Consider the following 18,004-nt stretch of genomic DNA (forward strand, 5'->3'; position numbering starts at 1 on the left):
AAAGGTTTATCACTCTGGAGCCTGCATAGAGTGGCATGCTGTATAGCTTGTTCTACTTTTATAAGGGCCGCTCTAGCCTCAGTAGTGAGGCTACGAGGGGAAGCAAGATCTGGATCACCCTTAAGAGTAGCATACAAAGGCTGGAGCACAATATTAGGAATATGTAAATATCCTCTTATCCAATTAATATCTCCCAGCAATTTTTGAAAATCATTTAAAGTTCGGAGATCTTGAGTCCTGATGGTAATTTTTTGTGGTTTTAATTTGTCATACCCAATTGTCGCTCCCAAGAACCTGATAGAATCCCCCGTTTGAACCTTTTCAGGTGCGATGTGCAGTCCATGTTGAGCCAACAGCATCACGAGTTCTTTATAAGCCTCATAAACTGTCTGTTCTAATTTTGCGGCCAATAACACATCATCCATATAGTGAATGATCTTGGTGGAGGAATACTTATGTCTGAGAGGTGCGAGTGCCTTTCCCACATACATCTGGCACATCGTGGGACTGTTAGCCATCCCCTGTGGCAACACCACCCACTCAAACCTTTGATCTGGTTCCTCATGATTACACGAGGGAAGGGTGAAAGCAAAACGTTGGGAATCTTTAGGATGCAAAGGAATGGAAAAGAAACAGTCTTTAATGTCAATAACAATTATATGCCAGCCTTGAGGAACAGAGGAGAGCAGAGGCAGCCCTCTTTGAATGGGCCCCATAAGCCGCATCTGAGCATTAACTGCTCGTAGATCATGCAGTAGGCGCCACTTCCCTGATTTTTTCTTAATGACAAATATGGGAGTATTCCATGGAGAAGTAGAAGGTTGGATGTGACCCAAATCAAGTTGTTCTTTGACTAGATCATGGGCTGCTGCCAGTTTAACCGAGGAAAGAGGCCACTGAGGCACCCAAACAGGCTCCTCGGTGAGCCATGTTATGGGTATTTGAGCCCCAGTGGCCCCTAGGAAAAACCCAGACCAAACCTGTTAAGCTTTTGATGACCTTGCACAGGATGCTTACGTCCCTGTAGGTGCCTTCCTAGTCCTAGACCTGGCTTATACCCCATATCTTGCATGATATGTTGAGACACTGGGGAATAGTCATTATTAAGAGTGAACCCCATGTCTTTCATCAGATCACGGCCCCATAAAGAAATAGGTAAATCAAGTACATAAGGCTGAAAGGTACCATCGTGTCCTTCCGAGTCCTTCCAAGATAGATGTCTACAGCTGATTTGAGGGGCTTGGGCATATCCAAGTCCTCTTAAGGATTGATCAGAAGCCTGCACTGGCCATCCCCTAGACCAGTCCTTAAGGGCTATGATACTACGATCTGCTCCTGTGTCCAGCAATCCCACAATAGATTTACCTTCTATGCTTAATTCCAAAGTGGGGCGATTGCTCATATCCAGTGACAAATAGGCACAATTTCCTCCGGTGGTACCAATCTGATTTCCTGTCCGTGACCTTGAGTCAGCAGGGAAGTGATTATGCAAACTAGGCAAAATTAGCAATTGAGCAATCCGATCCCCTGGGGAGATAGACACAATGCCCCTTGGAGCTTCTACCATAACCTTTACTGCCCCTACAGTATCAGGGTTTACAACTCCGGGGAAAACATGAAGACCTTGTAGGATAGAGGATGCACGTCCAATTAACAAACCTACAGTGCCAGGGGGTAAAGGCCCTTTGAACTCAGTTTCCACCAATTGGACTCCCATCTTAGGTGTTAATACGAGTCTGGAGGTGGAACAGAGGTCCAATCCTGCGGCACCTGTAGTGGCTCTCCGCATCTCGTGGGATGGCGCAGAGAAGGCCATGTCTCGGGTTCGGGTGTGACATTCTCCATTGCCCCATATATTCGTGGGCCCTGGGGTCGGGGGCCCCTTTGGCCGTTTTTTGGCCCAGCTGAAATAGGCTGTCCATGGATGTCCCTCACTGATCTACACTCCCTTGCCCAATGCTTCCCCTTTTTGCATTTTGGACACAGCCCCGGTTGACGAGGGCCATTAGAAGGGCCACCGCGAGGAGGTCCAGTAAAATTGCCTTTTTTGGGACAGTCACGTTTGAAATGGCCGGATTGACCACAATGGAAGCATGTTCCGGCACCAGGACCGCCCCCTTTTGCAATCCGAAGGACAGCAGCTGCAAGACCTGCATTAGTTAAAGGTCCTCCAAGCTCTCTACACACTTTCATCCAAGCTTCCATGCCCTTGTTTTTATAAGGAGCGATTGCTGCTTTACATTCTTTGGTGCATTGCTCAAAAACAAGTTGTTTAATCAAGGGCATTGCTCTATCAGGGTCACCAAAGATTTTTCCTGCGGCATCCACCATCCTAGCAACAAAATCCGAGAAAGGTTCTGTGGAGCCTTGCATGATTTTTGTTAAATTGCCAGACACTTCTCCTCTATTTGGGAGTGATTTCCATGCACGGATACAAATGTTATTGATCTGTTCATATACCTCAGGGGGATATCCTGTTTGTTGATTAGCATATCTGCCTTGTCCCAAAAGCATTTCCTTGTCCCAATGGGGGTGTCCCGCCGCATAGTTTTGGGCAGCCTGCTCTACAGCACCCTCTAGCACAAAGGCTCTCCAGTCCAAATATTTGCCTGGAGAAACACAAGCCCGAACAAGGCTAGCCCAATCAGAGGGAGTCATACAGTATCTAGACAGACTCTCCACCTGAGTTAATGTGAAGGCGGCATCCACCCCATAAGTACGCACAGACTCTGCCAGGGTCTTCACAATTTTGAAATCTAAGGGCTCATGGAATCTTCCCCTATTGTCATCCTGGAAAACTGGATAAGCAAGACCCATCTCAGCATTAACAGCCCTCCATGTTTGGGCATGGAAAGCTCTCCTCGAAACACCCTCACCGTACGGCGGCGGGTCTGGAGGATCATTTTTCTTGAGCTCCTGTTTATTTTTGTTCCCTTCTCCCATAGTTAAATTCCCTAGCTGCCGAGACAGTCTCCCGAGCTCCTCCTGTTCTTCCTCCTCCTCTTCTGACCCACTTTTGCATGGGAGTGTGCGCAGTGTACTGAGATCTGGATACAGGCGTTTCCTCCCCCGTTTCTCGCTCTGCACATTCCCCTCCTCCTGAAATATTTCACTCCGTGCCAGAGACAATCGCCTCCTCCCCTGTTTCTCGCTCCGCACACTGCCATCCTCCTGAAATACGTCACTGCCTGCCGGAGATAATTGTTTCCTCCCCTGTTTCTCGCTCCGCACACTCCCACCCTCCTGAAATACCTCACTGCCTGCCATTTCTGATCTTTCTTCATGTAATTGCTCTAAAACTTCTTGTCCTTTAGTAAGTGCTTCCTGACATCTGCTATCTGTGAGGCAACTACAAATCATCCTCCAAAGGGGTATCACCCCACCCTCTAATATGCCCTGCTCAGAAGCAAAGTCAAGGTCTCTGCCTAACTTATCCCAGCTAGGCAGAGTAAAGCTGCCCCAGAACGGAAACCACGATGCAGCAATATCTGTCTTCTGTAAAAATCTCTGTAAAGTACTACGTTTCACTTCTAGGCCCTTGGAATGTAACAGGTTATCTAGGGCCAGGAGAAGCGGACTTGAAGATACGGCACCCATGACACAACAAAAGACACACAACAAACAAGAGTGAAAGTAAGAGCAAAAGTACACAGTGCAGCTGCAATAAGATTTAATGCTCTCTCTGGCTTTACAGAGGAGCTGCCGCCTTGACAGCGGGTCCTAAATCACCTAGGACTAATCTCCGCTTTAACCGGGGTCCCAATTAACCTGGGACTAATCTCTGCTTTAAACGCAGGTCCCAATTAACCTGGGACTAATCTCTGCTTTAACCGCAGGTCCCAATTAACCTGGGACTAATCTCTGCTTTAACCGCAGGTCCCGCCTTACCTGGGACTAACCGGTGCACCACCCCTGACTGCTGAAAGTTCTGGTTCCCGGGTCTCTCGGCACCACTTGTCGCGACCCCTTGCCCGCAAGGAAGACGCAACTCAGGAATCTTCTTTCAGCAGTTTATTCAGGCCTTGATTTAAGTATCTTATAGTGACTCACTTTCTTTCTTCTTCCTCCTCTGAGGGCCCAAGCACAGCCTAATAAAGCCTCCCACGTACCAATCTTAAGCTGCCGCGTGGGTCTTTCTTATAGGGTGGCAAGAGATAGCGTGCCAACTCTCCACAAAGGAATTTGATTTATCACAGGCCACAGTGGAAGCCGGCGCCATCTTCTAATGGCGGCCACAATTTACAACAATGGCTTACTACAAGTTACTTCTAGCATCTGGAAGATCTTACTTGAATTGAAATAGTCTTGTTCCTATAGGTTTGAGCAAACTTTTCTGCAAATCATGTGTACTCTGTGTTTTCTGTTTGGGGAGATTTTCTCTATTTAGTAGCTTTATTACTGGTTTACTCTTCAAGATTCCTATTCTTTTTTCTTTTCTAAATCCTTGTTTTACTTAAAGTAATTTTTAAAATTAGTTTTTTTTAGATATATGTGACAGTAGAGTGTATTTTGACATATTATACATACATGGAATATAACTTATTCTAGTTAGGATTATTAATATATTTTTCATTGTGTAATACATTATATTGACTATAAGTATGGTATTGTATTCCAGATCTCTAGATTTTATTTATCTTGCTTGACTAAAACTTTTTGACTGTTCATTCTCTTCTACCCAGTCATTGGCAAAAACCATTCCACTGTTGATACTATAAATTTGACTACTTTAGGGGCCTTATATAAGTGGAATCATGAAGTATTTACTTCTCTGTGTCTGGCTTATTTCACTTAGTGTAATATCCTCCATTCTCATATAGTGGGATTGCTGGATCATATGGTAGTTCTATTTTTTAATTTTTAGAAACACCCCTGCTTTTCCCCATAAGGGCTGTTCTAATTTACATGTCCATCAACAGTGTATAAAAGTTTGTTTCCCTGTATCCTCACCAGCATTTAAAAAAAATCTTTTTAATAATGGCCTTTGTAACTGGGGTGATATCTCACTGGGGTTTTGATCAGATATATGGAACATTTCCCCATATACCTCTTGGCCGTAAGTATGTTTTCCTTTGGGAAATATCTATTCAGTGTTTATTTTTTGCCTATTTTAAAATTGGATTATTTATTTTACTATTGAGTTGTTTGAGTTCCTTATATATTCTGGATATGAACGCCTTTTCAGATGCTTAGTTTGCAAATATTTTCTCCCATTCTGTCAGTTGTCTCTTCATTCTGTTGACCATTTGATGTGAAAAAGCTCTTTCAGTTTGATGTAATCCCACTTATCTATTTTTGCTTGACTGTGCTTTTGAACTCTACCCAAAAAACCATTGCCTGGAACAATACTATGAAGTATTTCCCCTACGTTTTTTTTTTCTAGCAGCTTCATAGTTTTAGTATTAATATTTAAGTCTTTAATCCATTTAAGAGTATAATTATTAGTGCATATTAATTGTACAAAATAATGGGTTTCTTTGGGGCATCTTCTGACATGCATACACTGTACTTTATCATACCACCCTCCCTGTTGCCCTTCCTTCTATTAATCCATTTCAAGTTGATTTTTGCACGTGGTGACAGATAGGAATCTAGTTTCATTTTTCTGCTTGTGGATATCCAGTTTCCCCAGCACCATTTATTAAAGAGACTGTCTTTTGCCCACTGTGTGTTCTTGGTGCTTTTATTGAAAAGCAGTTGCTCTAACTGTATGGATCTCTGCCTGGGTTCTCTCTTCTGTTCCATAGGTCTAAGTGAATGCTCTTATGTTGGGACCCTGCTGTTTTGGTCACCATAGCTTTGCAGTGTGTCTTGTAGTCAGGTAGTATGATGCCTCCAGCTTTATTCTTTCTGTCAAGATTGTGCTGGTTACTTGGGGTCTTTCGTGGTTCTGTGCAAGTTTTAGGAATTTTTGCCTATTTCTGTGAAGACTGTTATTGGTATTTTGATAAAGATTGCATGGAGTCTGTAGATCATTTTGGGTTGTATAAAACTTTTAACATATTAGTTTTTCTAGTTTATGAACATAAAATATCTTTTCCATTTATTTGTGTCCTCTTCAAATTGTTTCCCTAATATTTTGTAGTTTTCATTGTGGATATCTTCCAGCTCAATTTATTCCTAGGTATTTTAATTATTTTTTAGCTAGTATAAGTGGGTTGTTTTCTTTACTTCTTTTTGAAGCCAGGCACTCCTGTAATACCAGCAGCTCTGGAGGCTGAGGCAAGAGGATTGCAAGTTCAAAGCCAGCTTCAGCAACTTAATGAGGCCCCAAGCAATTTACAAGACCCTATCTCAAAATTTAAAAATAAACAATGAAAAAAGGGCTAGGGATGTGGCTCAGGGGTTAAGCACTCTGGGTCCAGTCCTGGGTACCAAAAAGTAAGTAGATAAACATTTGTTTCTGAGTTAATTTGTTATTGGTATTTGGAATGATACTGATTTTTGTATGTTGAACTTATATTTGGCAACTGAACTGAATTTATTAGTTCTAATAATTTTTTAGTGGAGTCTATAAGGTTTTCTATATACGTGATCATGTCATCTGAAAATAGGGATCATTTTGCCTTCCTCCTTTCCAGTTTGGGATGCCCTGTATTCTCTCGTCTGTCTGACTGCTCTGGCCAGGACTTCTAGTGCTGTGTTGAACAGAAGTGATGAAACTGAGCGCCTTGTCTGTTCCAGATCCTAGAGGAAGAGCTTGAAGTGTTTGAACATGGCCTTTATCATGCTGAGGTACATTCCTTTTATACCTAATTTGTTGAGTTTCATTCACACTTTTCCCTTGACTCTCTGGTGCTGAATTGAATGCAGTTGGGCACTGCTCTCAACACTGATCCAGGTGCTGCTTCACGGAGCTTCAGCTCAGCTGCCTGAAGTCCACCTAAGGGGAATGCAATGGGTATGAGCCCAGATTTCTGACTACAGAGGCATGGGAGGGTACTGTGTATCCTCAAAGTAAGATTCTCACAACACGCGGGGCCCAGAGGCTGAGAAGTGTCCATGGTGCTGGAGCTCTTCTCTTTAGTTATAAGAGGTGTGGATCAGGAGGCCAAAAATAAGAACTTAGTGTGGGGAGGTACTAGAGTAAATGAAGGCCCAGGAATGAGGATTTGATTTGATTTAAAAATGAACAGAGGCATCTGGGGCTGATTATTTGCTGTTTTCCAGTAATCTTGATTAAACTTCTGTTTCCTATTAAGGCTGTTAAGAGTTTTTGTGTTGCTGACCTTAACCTTTGGGACTTCTGAACAGTGGACTTTATCCCCCATCCTATTGTAGTTTACCCCAACCTTCTCGTCCTTTTGCTCACTGTATGTTATATGCCTAGAGTGAAGAGGGGAATTCTAAGAAGAGACCCCGGACCCAGGGAGTTTACTCCGTGTTACTTGGGCACTCACAGTGCCCACGCTCTCTGCATTTCTTCCTTAAGGACTGAGCCCAGGGGTTTCTGACCTTTTCACCATACATCATATGGAAACTGCCATACTGAATCAGAGCCAACTTGTATTTACTTCTTAATTTATTGTAAGGATTGTCTCACACAATGGACACCAAGTCCTAGGTCTGTCATCTATAAACTGGAAACCTACTGGTGGTGTCCTTTGAAGATCTGAGAACCAGAAGCACTGAGAGCAGATCAGCACTCAGCTCAATTTCAGCAAGACAACAAATTCAACCCTTTTCCACTTCTTTATTTTAGTCAGGCTCTTGAGGGACTGGACGATACTCATCCACCTAGGGGAGGGCCATTTGCTTTACTGAGCTCCTCACTGAAGTGTTAATGCCTTCTTGAAACACCCTTGCAGACCCACACACCCTGAACTGACGTTAAGGAGCTAGATGGGCATCCTTACAACCAACCACTGCAGACACCAACCCACCAACTTTACAGAGAAGAACCACCCACCAATCGCACTGGGATTTCCTTCTGCTCCTTTGGTGACTCCAAATGCAAGACACTGTGTTTATCAATTTTATTTATAAGTCCAACACCACTTGCTGATTTCAGGTCAAACACTTTTCTCCACCATTGCTCCAAAAGATTCCCTGGATTTGTCTAATGGAAAGTTTCTGCATTCAACTCTTTCCTTGGACTTTCAACTTCTCGGACCAGCTTCTGTGATTATCTAGCATTCCTGCAAGGCAGAAAACCTCACTTCCAGAATCTCGGAGTGAAACGACTTCTTGTAACTACTCAGAGATTCATTTAGTTTTGGTTGAATTAAAGTGGGAAGTTGTTCCCATAAAAATGTGTTGAGTAGGCACAAAAGGACAGTGACTGAGTGCCCATCAGGAGGGTCCAGGATTCCAACCAGGGCTGTCTGTGACTCCTCCTTTTGGTTAGACCACATCCCCTTTACTCATGGGTTTGTTCATCTGGCTTCAGGTTTCTTTCACTGTGTTGACTGGGACCACCCGATTAGCACTTCCTTCTTTTAATATTATTTAAAGATGGAGTATCAGAAGTCCAGCCTTCCTTCCTGTCTTCCTGCTCCACCCTCTTTAGTTCCCCTTATCTTGCCTATTACTTCTAGTATCATCTTCGTAAACACTTTTAAATATTACAATTTTCTAAAAATTTAAGGGTTCTTCAAAAAGAACATTTCTCTTTTTTGAAGAGGAATAGATGAGTATTTTAGACCTATCACATTTTTGTAGTATTTAAGTTCACCTTGTTCTTTTAAAAATTACTTTATCAATGTTATTGTACATCTGCATTCTTCCAGTGGCCTCCAAGAGAGCAGATTGCAGTTTCTTTGTATTCCCTACCTTTTAACTTGCTCCTGCCTCTTTTGGTCAAGAGATGTTTTCAGGATTGAAATGTTCTTGCAGGTTGGATGTACTCCTTTGACTTTCACATCTTTGCTGTGACAAGATGCATCTTTTTTTTTTTTTAACTTGTTCTTTTTAGTTATACATGTCAGGAGAGCCAACTTTGACATATTTATACAAACATGGAGTATATCCTAGTCTAATTAGGATCCTAGTCTTGGGGATGTACATGTTGTGGAGATTCACTATGGTGTATTCAAATATGAGCATAGGAAGGTCACGTCTGATTCATTCCACTGTCTTTCCTGGTCCCACCCCCCCCTTCCCTTCATTTCCCTTTGTCTAATCCAGTGAACTTCTATTTTACATCCCCACCTTGTTGTGTGTTAGTACCCACATATCAGAGAGAACATTAGACCTCTGGATTTGCTTGTTTCATTTAGCATGATAGTCTCCAGATCCATTCGTTTACTGGCAAATGTCATAAAGTCATTCTTCTTTATGGATGAGTAATATCTATCTATCTATATCTATATCTATAATATATATACACATACCACATTTTCTTTAAAAATTCGTCTGTTAAAGGGCACTTAGGAAGGTTCTATAGTTTAGCTGGGCTTGGTGGGCTTTCTTAAAGTCCCTCATATGGTTTCGTGGAAGGGAGCACAACACTCCTTAGTACTGTGGCATCCTTACGAAATATCTCCACAAATCCTCTCCTTTATGATAAAACACTAACCTCCTCTTAGTCTGTTGGTGACCATTGGACTACTCTGGCCTCTTCTGAACATGTCTCTTTACACGTATTTCATACTTTACTTTTCAAATGGATGGGTGCTCATTAATAATTGTCTCTAGATTTGAAGTGTCAGCTAAAATATGAGAGAACTGATTGCATAATGATCACACATGCATATGTTTTATACCATGAATCTACTGCAATATACCTAGTCTTCTATCGAGTACCAAAATTCTTTCAAATGTTTTTGCATTTATAAATAATATGGATGAACATCTTTGTCCACATCATTATTTCATCCTTATATTTTTCTAGACATGATCTTTACTTGGTGTGATGCCTACGGTCCTCCAGTCCTAACACCCAACCAGTCCTCCAAAAACACAGGCTTATTACTGTGTCATCTCTTTCTTCTAGTTGGAAAATCTGTACGGTGGTTGCCCGTGGAATAGGAAATCTTCACTTCCGGATCTCTTTACTCCCTGTACTTTCCTCATACTGTTTTCATATTACACTCTTACATTGTCTCCAGAGCACAAAGTGCAAATATATGTTTCAACAATTAGTATACATATATTGGAATTTTATTTCTTTCACAAATAATTAGAATTAAACACTAATACACTACATGTAAAAAAAAGTCTTCTTATAAACCATAAAACCTTGGTAAAATTATCTGTTACTGCGATCTTTAATTTGCTATCATTACATGAACATCAACTTTATATAGCTTGAAGAACTTCCTGTGAGAAGGAGGTTTTCTCCATTTGAGAGGTATAGTACAACTACTCATGGTTATTAAATGTTTGAAATGACAAGACCGAGAAACTCACTGAATATTTTATTGTGTTATAATAAATATATATTTACATTTAAGAGGTCCCTGTGAGCTGTGCTTATAGTACTGGACAGATAGATCAAGCTTCAATTTTTTTTTTAATTTGGTACTGGGGATGGAACCTTGGGCCTCATGCATGCTAGGCAAGGGCTCTACCACTGAGCTACATCCCCAGTCCCAACTTCAGTTATTAAAATAGTGATTGTTGTATTCTGAATGGGTCAACCTGTACATTGACTCAGGTCACCTGGACCATACCTGGTCAGTTTCTGGAGTTCAGAAGCCTGTAGACTTTCCTGAACAGTTCTTCCTGCTCTGGTCCAGGGGTTACCAGGAAGTCAGCCAGATTAGAAAAGTCTCACAGGAGTAAGGATGGACTCGTGATAAATTTATCTCAAGAAAGTTTCATACACAGAAACATATCATTGAAAGGAAAGCAGAATTGTGGGAGTAGATGCCATAGATTTTCAAGTTGGCGACATTCAAAAAGAATCTGGAGGCTTAGTTCATCAGACGTTTGGTAGAGAAGTCGAGGTCACTGTTAAATCTGCTGATCCTTCATGGTGAGTTTAATCGCAGTATCTTTCAAGGATGCAGTACTTTCTACAGCTGTGCCTTGCTTCTTCTTGAGATGATATTTAGTAGCTCAGAAAATTCTGTACTTGACTTCATTAACTTGAGTTAATTTATTTGGAATTTGCATAAGTGAAAAAAAAATCGACAACCAGTCAACCAACCAAGTAAAGTCGATAGTAGCATGAATGTGTGATCCCTTTATAAAATAAGAATCTTGGATAAAGGAATGATTGGCAGGCAGGAATAATAACAGGAACATTCTTCCTAGGCCTTCTGCCAACAATCTGGCATGAGAGTTTCTGGTGTCACTTCATTGCATCTTCACGACACACCTGAAGACTAAGGAATTCTTAATCTCCATTTTACAGGTGGACAGACTAGGGCTCTGAGGACTCAGGAGAGGCTCCGCATCACCATGATGAGGGCAGAGCTGGACCGAGTCCCAGAGTAGCAGGGACCTTTCACCCTTGCTCTTCTCATACCCTATGTGAACAGATCCTCTCAAACTTCTTTTTGTTTTCCTATATATTATGATTTTCTATAAGCAAATATAAATCAGTTAAAAATAATTTACAAAATGAGTCTGACTTCAGGGGAAACTGAAGTAGGCAACTTCCATCTGAGGGACTCTGGATCATTCAGCGAGGATTTTTCTTGCAAGAACAGCTCATCGGAGGTCAGGGTTCACCTGCTCCCACAGCCTCTTCTCATTTCTATTGGAAACATCTGTATTTTGTCCTTATTGTGTGTAAGACGTGACACTAGGTGCCCGGGCTCTAGGGCAAAATCAGACAATGTTTCTGCTTTCATGGGACTCAGACTCCAGACAGGAAAAATAGTCACTTAAATAATCACATCACAGTGTGTTATGGTTTGTGGTAGGTGGAAGGACACTGGGAGGAGACACAGAGAGTGACTAATTTTGTCTGGAGTGAATTGGTGAAAGTTCCATGGAGTTTTAAGTTGAATATGAACCTTGAAGCATAAGGAGTAGCTCAGCAGGAAACTGGGGGGAAGACACTGAGGGCAGAGAGAAGAGCAAGGGTCGAATGTGGAAGGAGAGACTGCATGGGGACAGAGAGACGGACGGTCCAATGGGGCAGTTCCTAGTAGAAAGGGACTGAGGAGTTATGAGGCCTGAGTTGTAAGCAGGGGGAAGAGGATGAACTGGGTGGAAGCAGGAAACCCACTCAGAACAGGTGAGCTGCCCGTGGCCAGCCCTGGGAAGGGCATTTCAGATATCTCAGCTTTGTGTTTGACTCCTGCTCCCCTAGTTGATGGAGACGGTTCCGATCCCTTCAGCTCTATGTTCCCAGTTCCTTGTCTGTGACCTGAGAATCATGGCCGCTGTGAGGAATAAATTAGATGGCCTACAATGTTAGTTGACATTAAAAAGTTGGGAGCCCTCAACCACAGTCTCCAGAGCCCATGGTTTGGTGGAAAACTGTGACAAGGCCGGCCTGGCCCCAGGGTCCTCCCTTCCAGGTGGCCTTGGAGAACTCAACACTGTGCTTTCTGGGAACAAGTTCAGCATCTTCGGAGGCCCTCTCCAGCACCCCATCTCCCCCTCCCCGGGCCCGCCCACCCAGCTCCACAGGCCTGTCCACAACAAGCAGTCTGCAGGAGATGGCTGCTGGGGAAGGGGGAGGAACCCAGGACCCATGGAGACAGCAGGTGTGACAGTGAATGTGCTATGGGAAGCCTATCAGAAGATAATAGGATTGGCACTTCCAGTTCCCATAGAAGACATCTCAGGTTCATGATCATGTTTTTCTGCTTGTCCAAGATGAAGTCCTGCCTCATTGGGCAAAGCATTAGAGTGAGACTTACAAAGTCATATGTACCCATTATGTAGCCATTTGACCCTGAAATTGCAATAAAAATATAGTGTCATTGGCCACATTTAGTTGGCCTTTATCTGGGTCTAACAGCAAGGTTCTTTCCACTTACCTGCTGCAGGAGCCCCGATGATCTAACCTCGTAGACACATGGGTCGATGGCTGACATGGGTCGATGGTGTGAGCAGTCAGCTATGCCCAAGGTGCCACAAGAAGTGAGCTCGATGGGCCCACGGGGTCCTGAGCAGGAGTTCATGCACTTGTGCCCCTGCACTGTCCCTCACCTGCCACCCTGTCCACGCTTAGCACAAGCGTGAAGCTCCAAGACAGCGCCAGCTCAACACCACGTTTACTGTAGTGATATCAGGACAATGAGAAGACCCTAGATTCCTAATGTCTCCCAAAGTCCTCTGAAACAAAAGCCACCAGATGATGATGACTATTATTGTTTGGGTGGTGGAGTTATAGGAGCCTGCATTTTTTCCCATGCCTTTAACACTGAGAAAGTTCCAAAGATGATCTTCCACCTGTTTTATTTTTTTTAAAGGAAATGCCTAAGTTCTTCATCCATGTGGCTTTGTGTTATCCCCACAATCCCCCAAGGCATGGATGTTCTTGTCATCTTCCACATGAAAGAGTGGACGGTCTTGGGGAAGTACAGTGGGATGACCAAAGTCACACACGTGAAGTGCTCCGCTGGACTCCTGGCCTAGGGCACTGTCAGCCTGGAGGCAGGAAGAGCCTGTTCCTGGCGGAGCCTCAGATCTGAGTGCCCTGTGCTCCCCTTGGGTCACAGCTCTGCCCTCTGTTGCTCTGTGTTGCAGAACTCTCCTGGGACTGTACCCCGCCCCAGAGAGCACAGGGATAGAACCCGGAGGGGACTGATGGAAGACCAGGCAAACTGGCCTTCAAAAGACTGTTCTGGGCTTGTGGGGATATTGGCGACCCTGGGCAGCCACAGGAGGAAAAGGAGCAGCCCTGGGAGATGCCATCCCAGAGGCCAGGCAAGCCTGCACCTACAAAACGCTTCGGGGGAACATACCTCAGTTGACAGGCATGGGGTCTCCAAAGTTCCTTCACTAACATTTCTGTCCCTGAAGAAGAACATCTTCAAGTGATATCCAGTGCAGTTGATTCTTGGAGACTTGATTTTTATTTTCTATGACTTCCACCGTTGATACTAGACGACAAAGGGGAGTTCTCCTGCCATAGGCCAAGCAGAACCTCAAAAGCCTCAGTGACGACAAAGACTCATCTTTTTGGCTTCTGGTGTTCTATCACAAAGCTTCGAAAGATATATAAGGTTATTTGTAACGGCCAAGAAAAGTGTTTATCTGATCACTAAAGTTTACTGAGCAATTATTAGGTGCCAAGCAATGTTTTCAAGCTTATATGGATTGTTTATTTTAATTTCACTAATATTGTTCCGTCTTTAAAATGAGGAGGCTGATGCCCATAGAGAGGTTAGTTTGTGTAAGGTCACTCAGCTAAGAAGCGGTAGAGACTGGTTATTTGACTCTGAGCGCATACCTAAGTGCTCCAAACCTGTCCCAAGGAGGGGGATTGCGCTCGGGCCGGGGGAAACAGGAGAACAAGACAGTCGGGCTTCTCTCAAGGGGCTCTTTGGTCAGTTTCCTACTGTGGGATTTTGAGACTTCATTCTGGTCTTGCTAGCAGGAAAAAACAAAACAAAGCAGAGTCTGCATTTTATTCATAAGAAAAAGAAAGATCAAAAGTGAGGGATCATTTTCCTGAAGGTGACAGACATATTGCCAAAGCAAGATTCAAAACCAGATGTCTCATTGGCACCTTCATGTCCTTTCTCTGTCCCAGAGCATTCTCCCGTTAGCAGATTTAGGGCCATTAACTACAGCTTTCTGAAGCTGAACCTCCAGGGTCAGAATGCAGGGTCCTCTAAATGATGTCTGGTGAAAGGAGGGCAGGCCAAAAGCAGAGACCCACACTTGCTTTGGGGTTTTGATGACACTTCCAGACCCCAGGTATAGTGTTCCCGGCAGTCTGGGGATAAAGGTGGATTCTGGGCCAGGGGAAGGTCTGTGGATGTAGTCATTTTGGGGTGTGTTCAGAGAAGCAGAGTCAGAGATTTCATGGATATAGTGGTGGGGAGGAAGGGTTAGGTCGCTCAGGAATGGAGGAGGCTCTTCTAGTCAGGACTTGGTGGAAATTTTAATCTTGGAAAGAGAAGGAGTGTTGGTAATACGTCAACAATAACAACCAAAAAATAAAGAACCATGACAGTGGGTGAGACTCTTCTGTCGGGCTCCCGCCGGCAGCTCTAGGATCAGGGAGGTCTCTTAGTTTGAGGGTTCCGGAGGTCTATTTAATGAACAGGTCGTCCCACAGAAGGCAGAACAGCAGCTAAGTCCTTGGGCCTTGCAATCTTCCTGGACCGTGCAGAATCTGGAACAGTTCTCAGGTTCTGATCTGCAGGGTGGAGGCTCCAAGATGTATTCTGAAACAAGAATAAGTAGGCGAAGGGCCTGAGCCACAGGCTGAAGTAACACTCAAAGCTCAGAAAGCCCAGGGAACTTGCCACTTATTCTCTCTTTTGTGGTCCCCAGGGAGAGAATTGGGTTTTGTCTTCCTTGAGTTCTGATCGGTGAACCAGGGTTTGGATATTTGATCAAAGACAGAGTTTGGCAGAAACCTGAATCCATTGGTCATTCACGACCACTGTAAGTCCGACGCCTAGTCCCCATAGACTCTGGTTGGGTCTAGTCGTGGGTATGAGTAGAAGGTGGAAGGTGGTGAGTAAGAAGAGGTACTGTGTACCCTTTCTTCACTTATTCATTGGGTGGTCTTAAGCAAGTCATAAACCTTCTCTTTAACATCATAGTTTATTGTAGGGTCAACCTAACACAGGCTGTTTGGGTAGAGAAAGAGTAAATGGAAGGTCAGTTTTGGGAAAGGATGAAGGCCACACAGCCAGCTGAAGGTATTGGATCAGAGAGGAAGGACCCAATTCATAGGTGAGTTCTGGGAGTGACTTCTTTCATGGTGAGAAGGGTGTGAATTTCAGAATGTGGTGCAATGATTCATCTTCTTTCCCCTAGTATCTCCTGATTAGGAGCCCAGAGCCCAGGATGCCCCACTTCCTACTGTTAAAGAAGAATAATCTTCATGTGGACACCCCCACACGTCTCATTTCAAAGCTTAGACCCACTTCCAGTGAGAGATACTGTCCAAACGCCCCAACTCACAGTCCCCTCTCTGTTCCTGAGTCTAAGGCATTAAGTTTGGGCCCCATTAACCCCTCTCCCCAACTTTTACCAGGCCCTCATTTTTGTATCTATGATTTGTCCTTTCTTTGGGGCCAAATTCATAGACGCGGCATCTATTGCCAATTAGCTGGCTGACTGCTCTGAAAAAATCTGCAATTAGACGGGAGATCTGTAGGACATCTTGATGACCTGAAAGAGATGAATGAAGAATGAGGTTGGGGCTGTCACTTAAACAACTGGCCCTAGAGACGGTGAAGGAAGCTGAGTTCCAGAGATCAGTCACCAGCACCCACTCTGCACCTCCCAGACACAACTCACTGGGGCACTGCAAGAAATTGGAGCCAGTCTCCCCTAGGAAGAGCCTGGGGTTCAGTGGAGCAGTGTGGGAAAGGAGGCCATGAGCCAGGGATCTCAGAGAGGTCGCTCTCCTCAGGTCTTGCTTCCTGTCTGGGTGTCTGGTTCCAGTCTCACTCGGACACGTGCCAGGCTTCCCTAAAGACTTTGGCGTCTCTCTCAAATTCCAGCCCTTGACTCCCCAGTTAATTGGCCTTGGGTACTCCTACGCTCTTGCAGCTCGCTTAGCCCCTCCAGTCCTCCTACATCGTGTCTGCCCCGAGCTCCTAAAACAGGACCTATCCTGCTCTGAAACACGTCTATCAGACACATTCCTTTTCCAAGTCCCAAATATTCTGAAGAGGTTTCCCCGCAGAAGAGTGCATTCAGGAAGAATAGTAGTTCTGTTCCCATTTGTTGTTCAGGTCAAAGTTGGCATTACTTCCCTTGTTAGGTTGAGCTGGACAGCGATGGTGGCTGAGATAGACTGTACTGTCCAGTTGATGATAATTCCTGGTGATTGTGCACTACCTCTGAAGATATACATATATATGTATGTATATATACATGTATGTATATATGTTACCTTTGATATATGTCTTTGATAGACCTTTATTTTATTTATTTATATGCAGTGCTGAGAATCTAACCCAGTACCTCACGCATGCCAGGCAAGTGCACTACCACTGAGCCCCAGCCCCAGCCCCACCTCTGGATTTTTAAAAAGTGAAATACAATGAAAGACTTCTTTCTCCCCAAACATGCTCCGAGGCCAAGGCTGTGTAGATTGCAATTTGAGTTCTACCATTTCATTTTCCTGCCTGTTTAAATGCCTGAAAAGTAGGACCAAGCCTCTTGGAAGGAACCAGGGCAGCAAGACTATAGTGGGGATAAGGCCGATAACACAGTAAGTAAACTTACAGAACGTGTACCACGGTCTAGGGAGAGAGCGCTCTGACTGCACGCATTATTTCAGTTTTTCCTCCTCTAACTATCTCAGTGCCAATCCAGACACTTGGCCCAGGGTCATGCAGTCACCAAACAGCAGAGATCCAAACTGAGATCTTGTTGACAACAAACCTCGGGCTTTGAACACGACCCTGTGTTTTCATGACATATTCTGGGTGGTCTGCTCACAGATCCTCTCCTCTCCGCGGAGGCCGCTTCCCCCCCCACTGGACCCCGCTTCCCCCCCACTGGACCCCAACCCCTCACCTACTCAGAAAGCGCTCCTTGAGATTCCCAGACAACAGCTGCAGTGCCACACAGAGCACCAGCAGGAACTGGAGAGGCAGCAAAGACGCCATGGTGCCACCAGGATGGGTGCGTACGTCCTGGCCCAGAACAGCTGGTTTTGACCAGGTGCTGCTGTGAGGAGGAGAGAGAGAAAGCGGCCCGGGAGGCCTCCTGGGCCTGGCAGAAACCCAAGCACCTCCCAAGCACACCCAGTACAGGGCCTGCAGTGTTTCCAAATCCACTCCGCCTCCAGCCCATCATCTTCACCTCGTAGGTCTCTATCTACACAGGGTGTTTTTTTCTGATGATGCTGTGGATGGAGCCCAGGGCCTTAGGCATGCCAAGCGCACGTTCTACCATGGAAGTCTTATTTACAACTTCAAAATATGTCTAAAATTTATTCCCAGAGGCTTACATTTTAAAA

At 44.3% G+C, this 18,004-nt stretch overlaps 1 protein-coding gene across 1 annotated transcript in view; it reads right to left on the minus strand.

Annotated features, from left to right (window-relative positions):
- The window catches only part of Wfdc13 (WAP four-disulfide core domain 13), a 65,858-nt gene extending 48,207 nt beyond the window's left edge, over positions 1-17,651 (minus strand). The window contains exons 1-3 of the mRNA XM_076849499.2: positions 17,564-17,651; positions 15,132-15,242; positions 12,882-12,961 (exon numbers count right to left, since the gene is read on the minus strand). Coding sequence (XP_076705614.2) covers positions 12,882-12,961; positions 15,132-15,242; positions 17,564-17,651 — 279 coding nt within the window. The remainder of the gene's footprint in view (positions 1-12,881; positions 12,962-15,131; positions 15,243-17,563) is intronic.
- Between the last annotated feature and the right edge of the window lie 353 nt (positions 17,652-18,004).

Source organism: Callospermophilus lateralis, chromosome 3 (assembly GCF_048772815.1).
Source record: "Callospermophilus lateralis isolate mCalLat2 chromosome 3, mCalLat2.hap1, whole genome shotgun sequence".
Classification (NCBI taxonomy): domain Eukaryota; kingdom Metazoa; phylum Chordata; class Mammalia; order Rodentia; family Sciuridae; genus Callospermophilus; species Callospermophilus lateralis.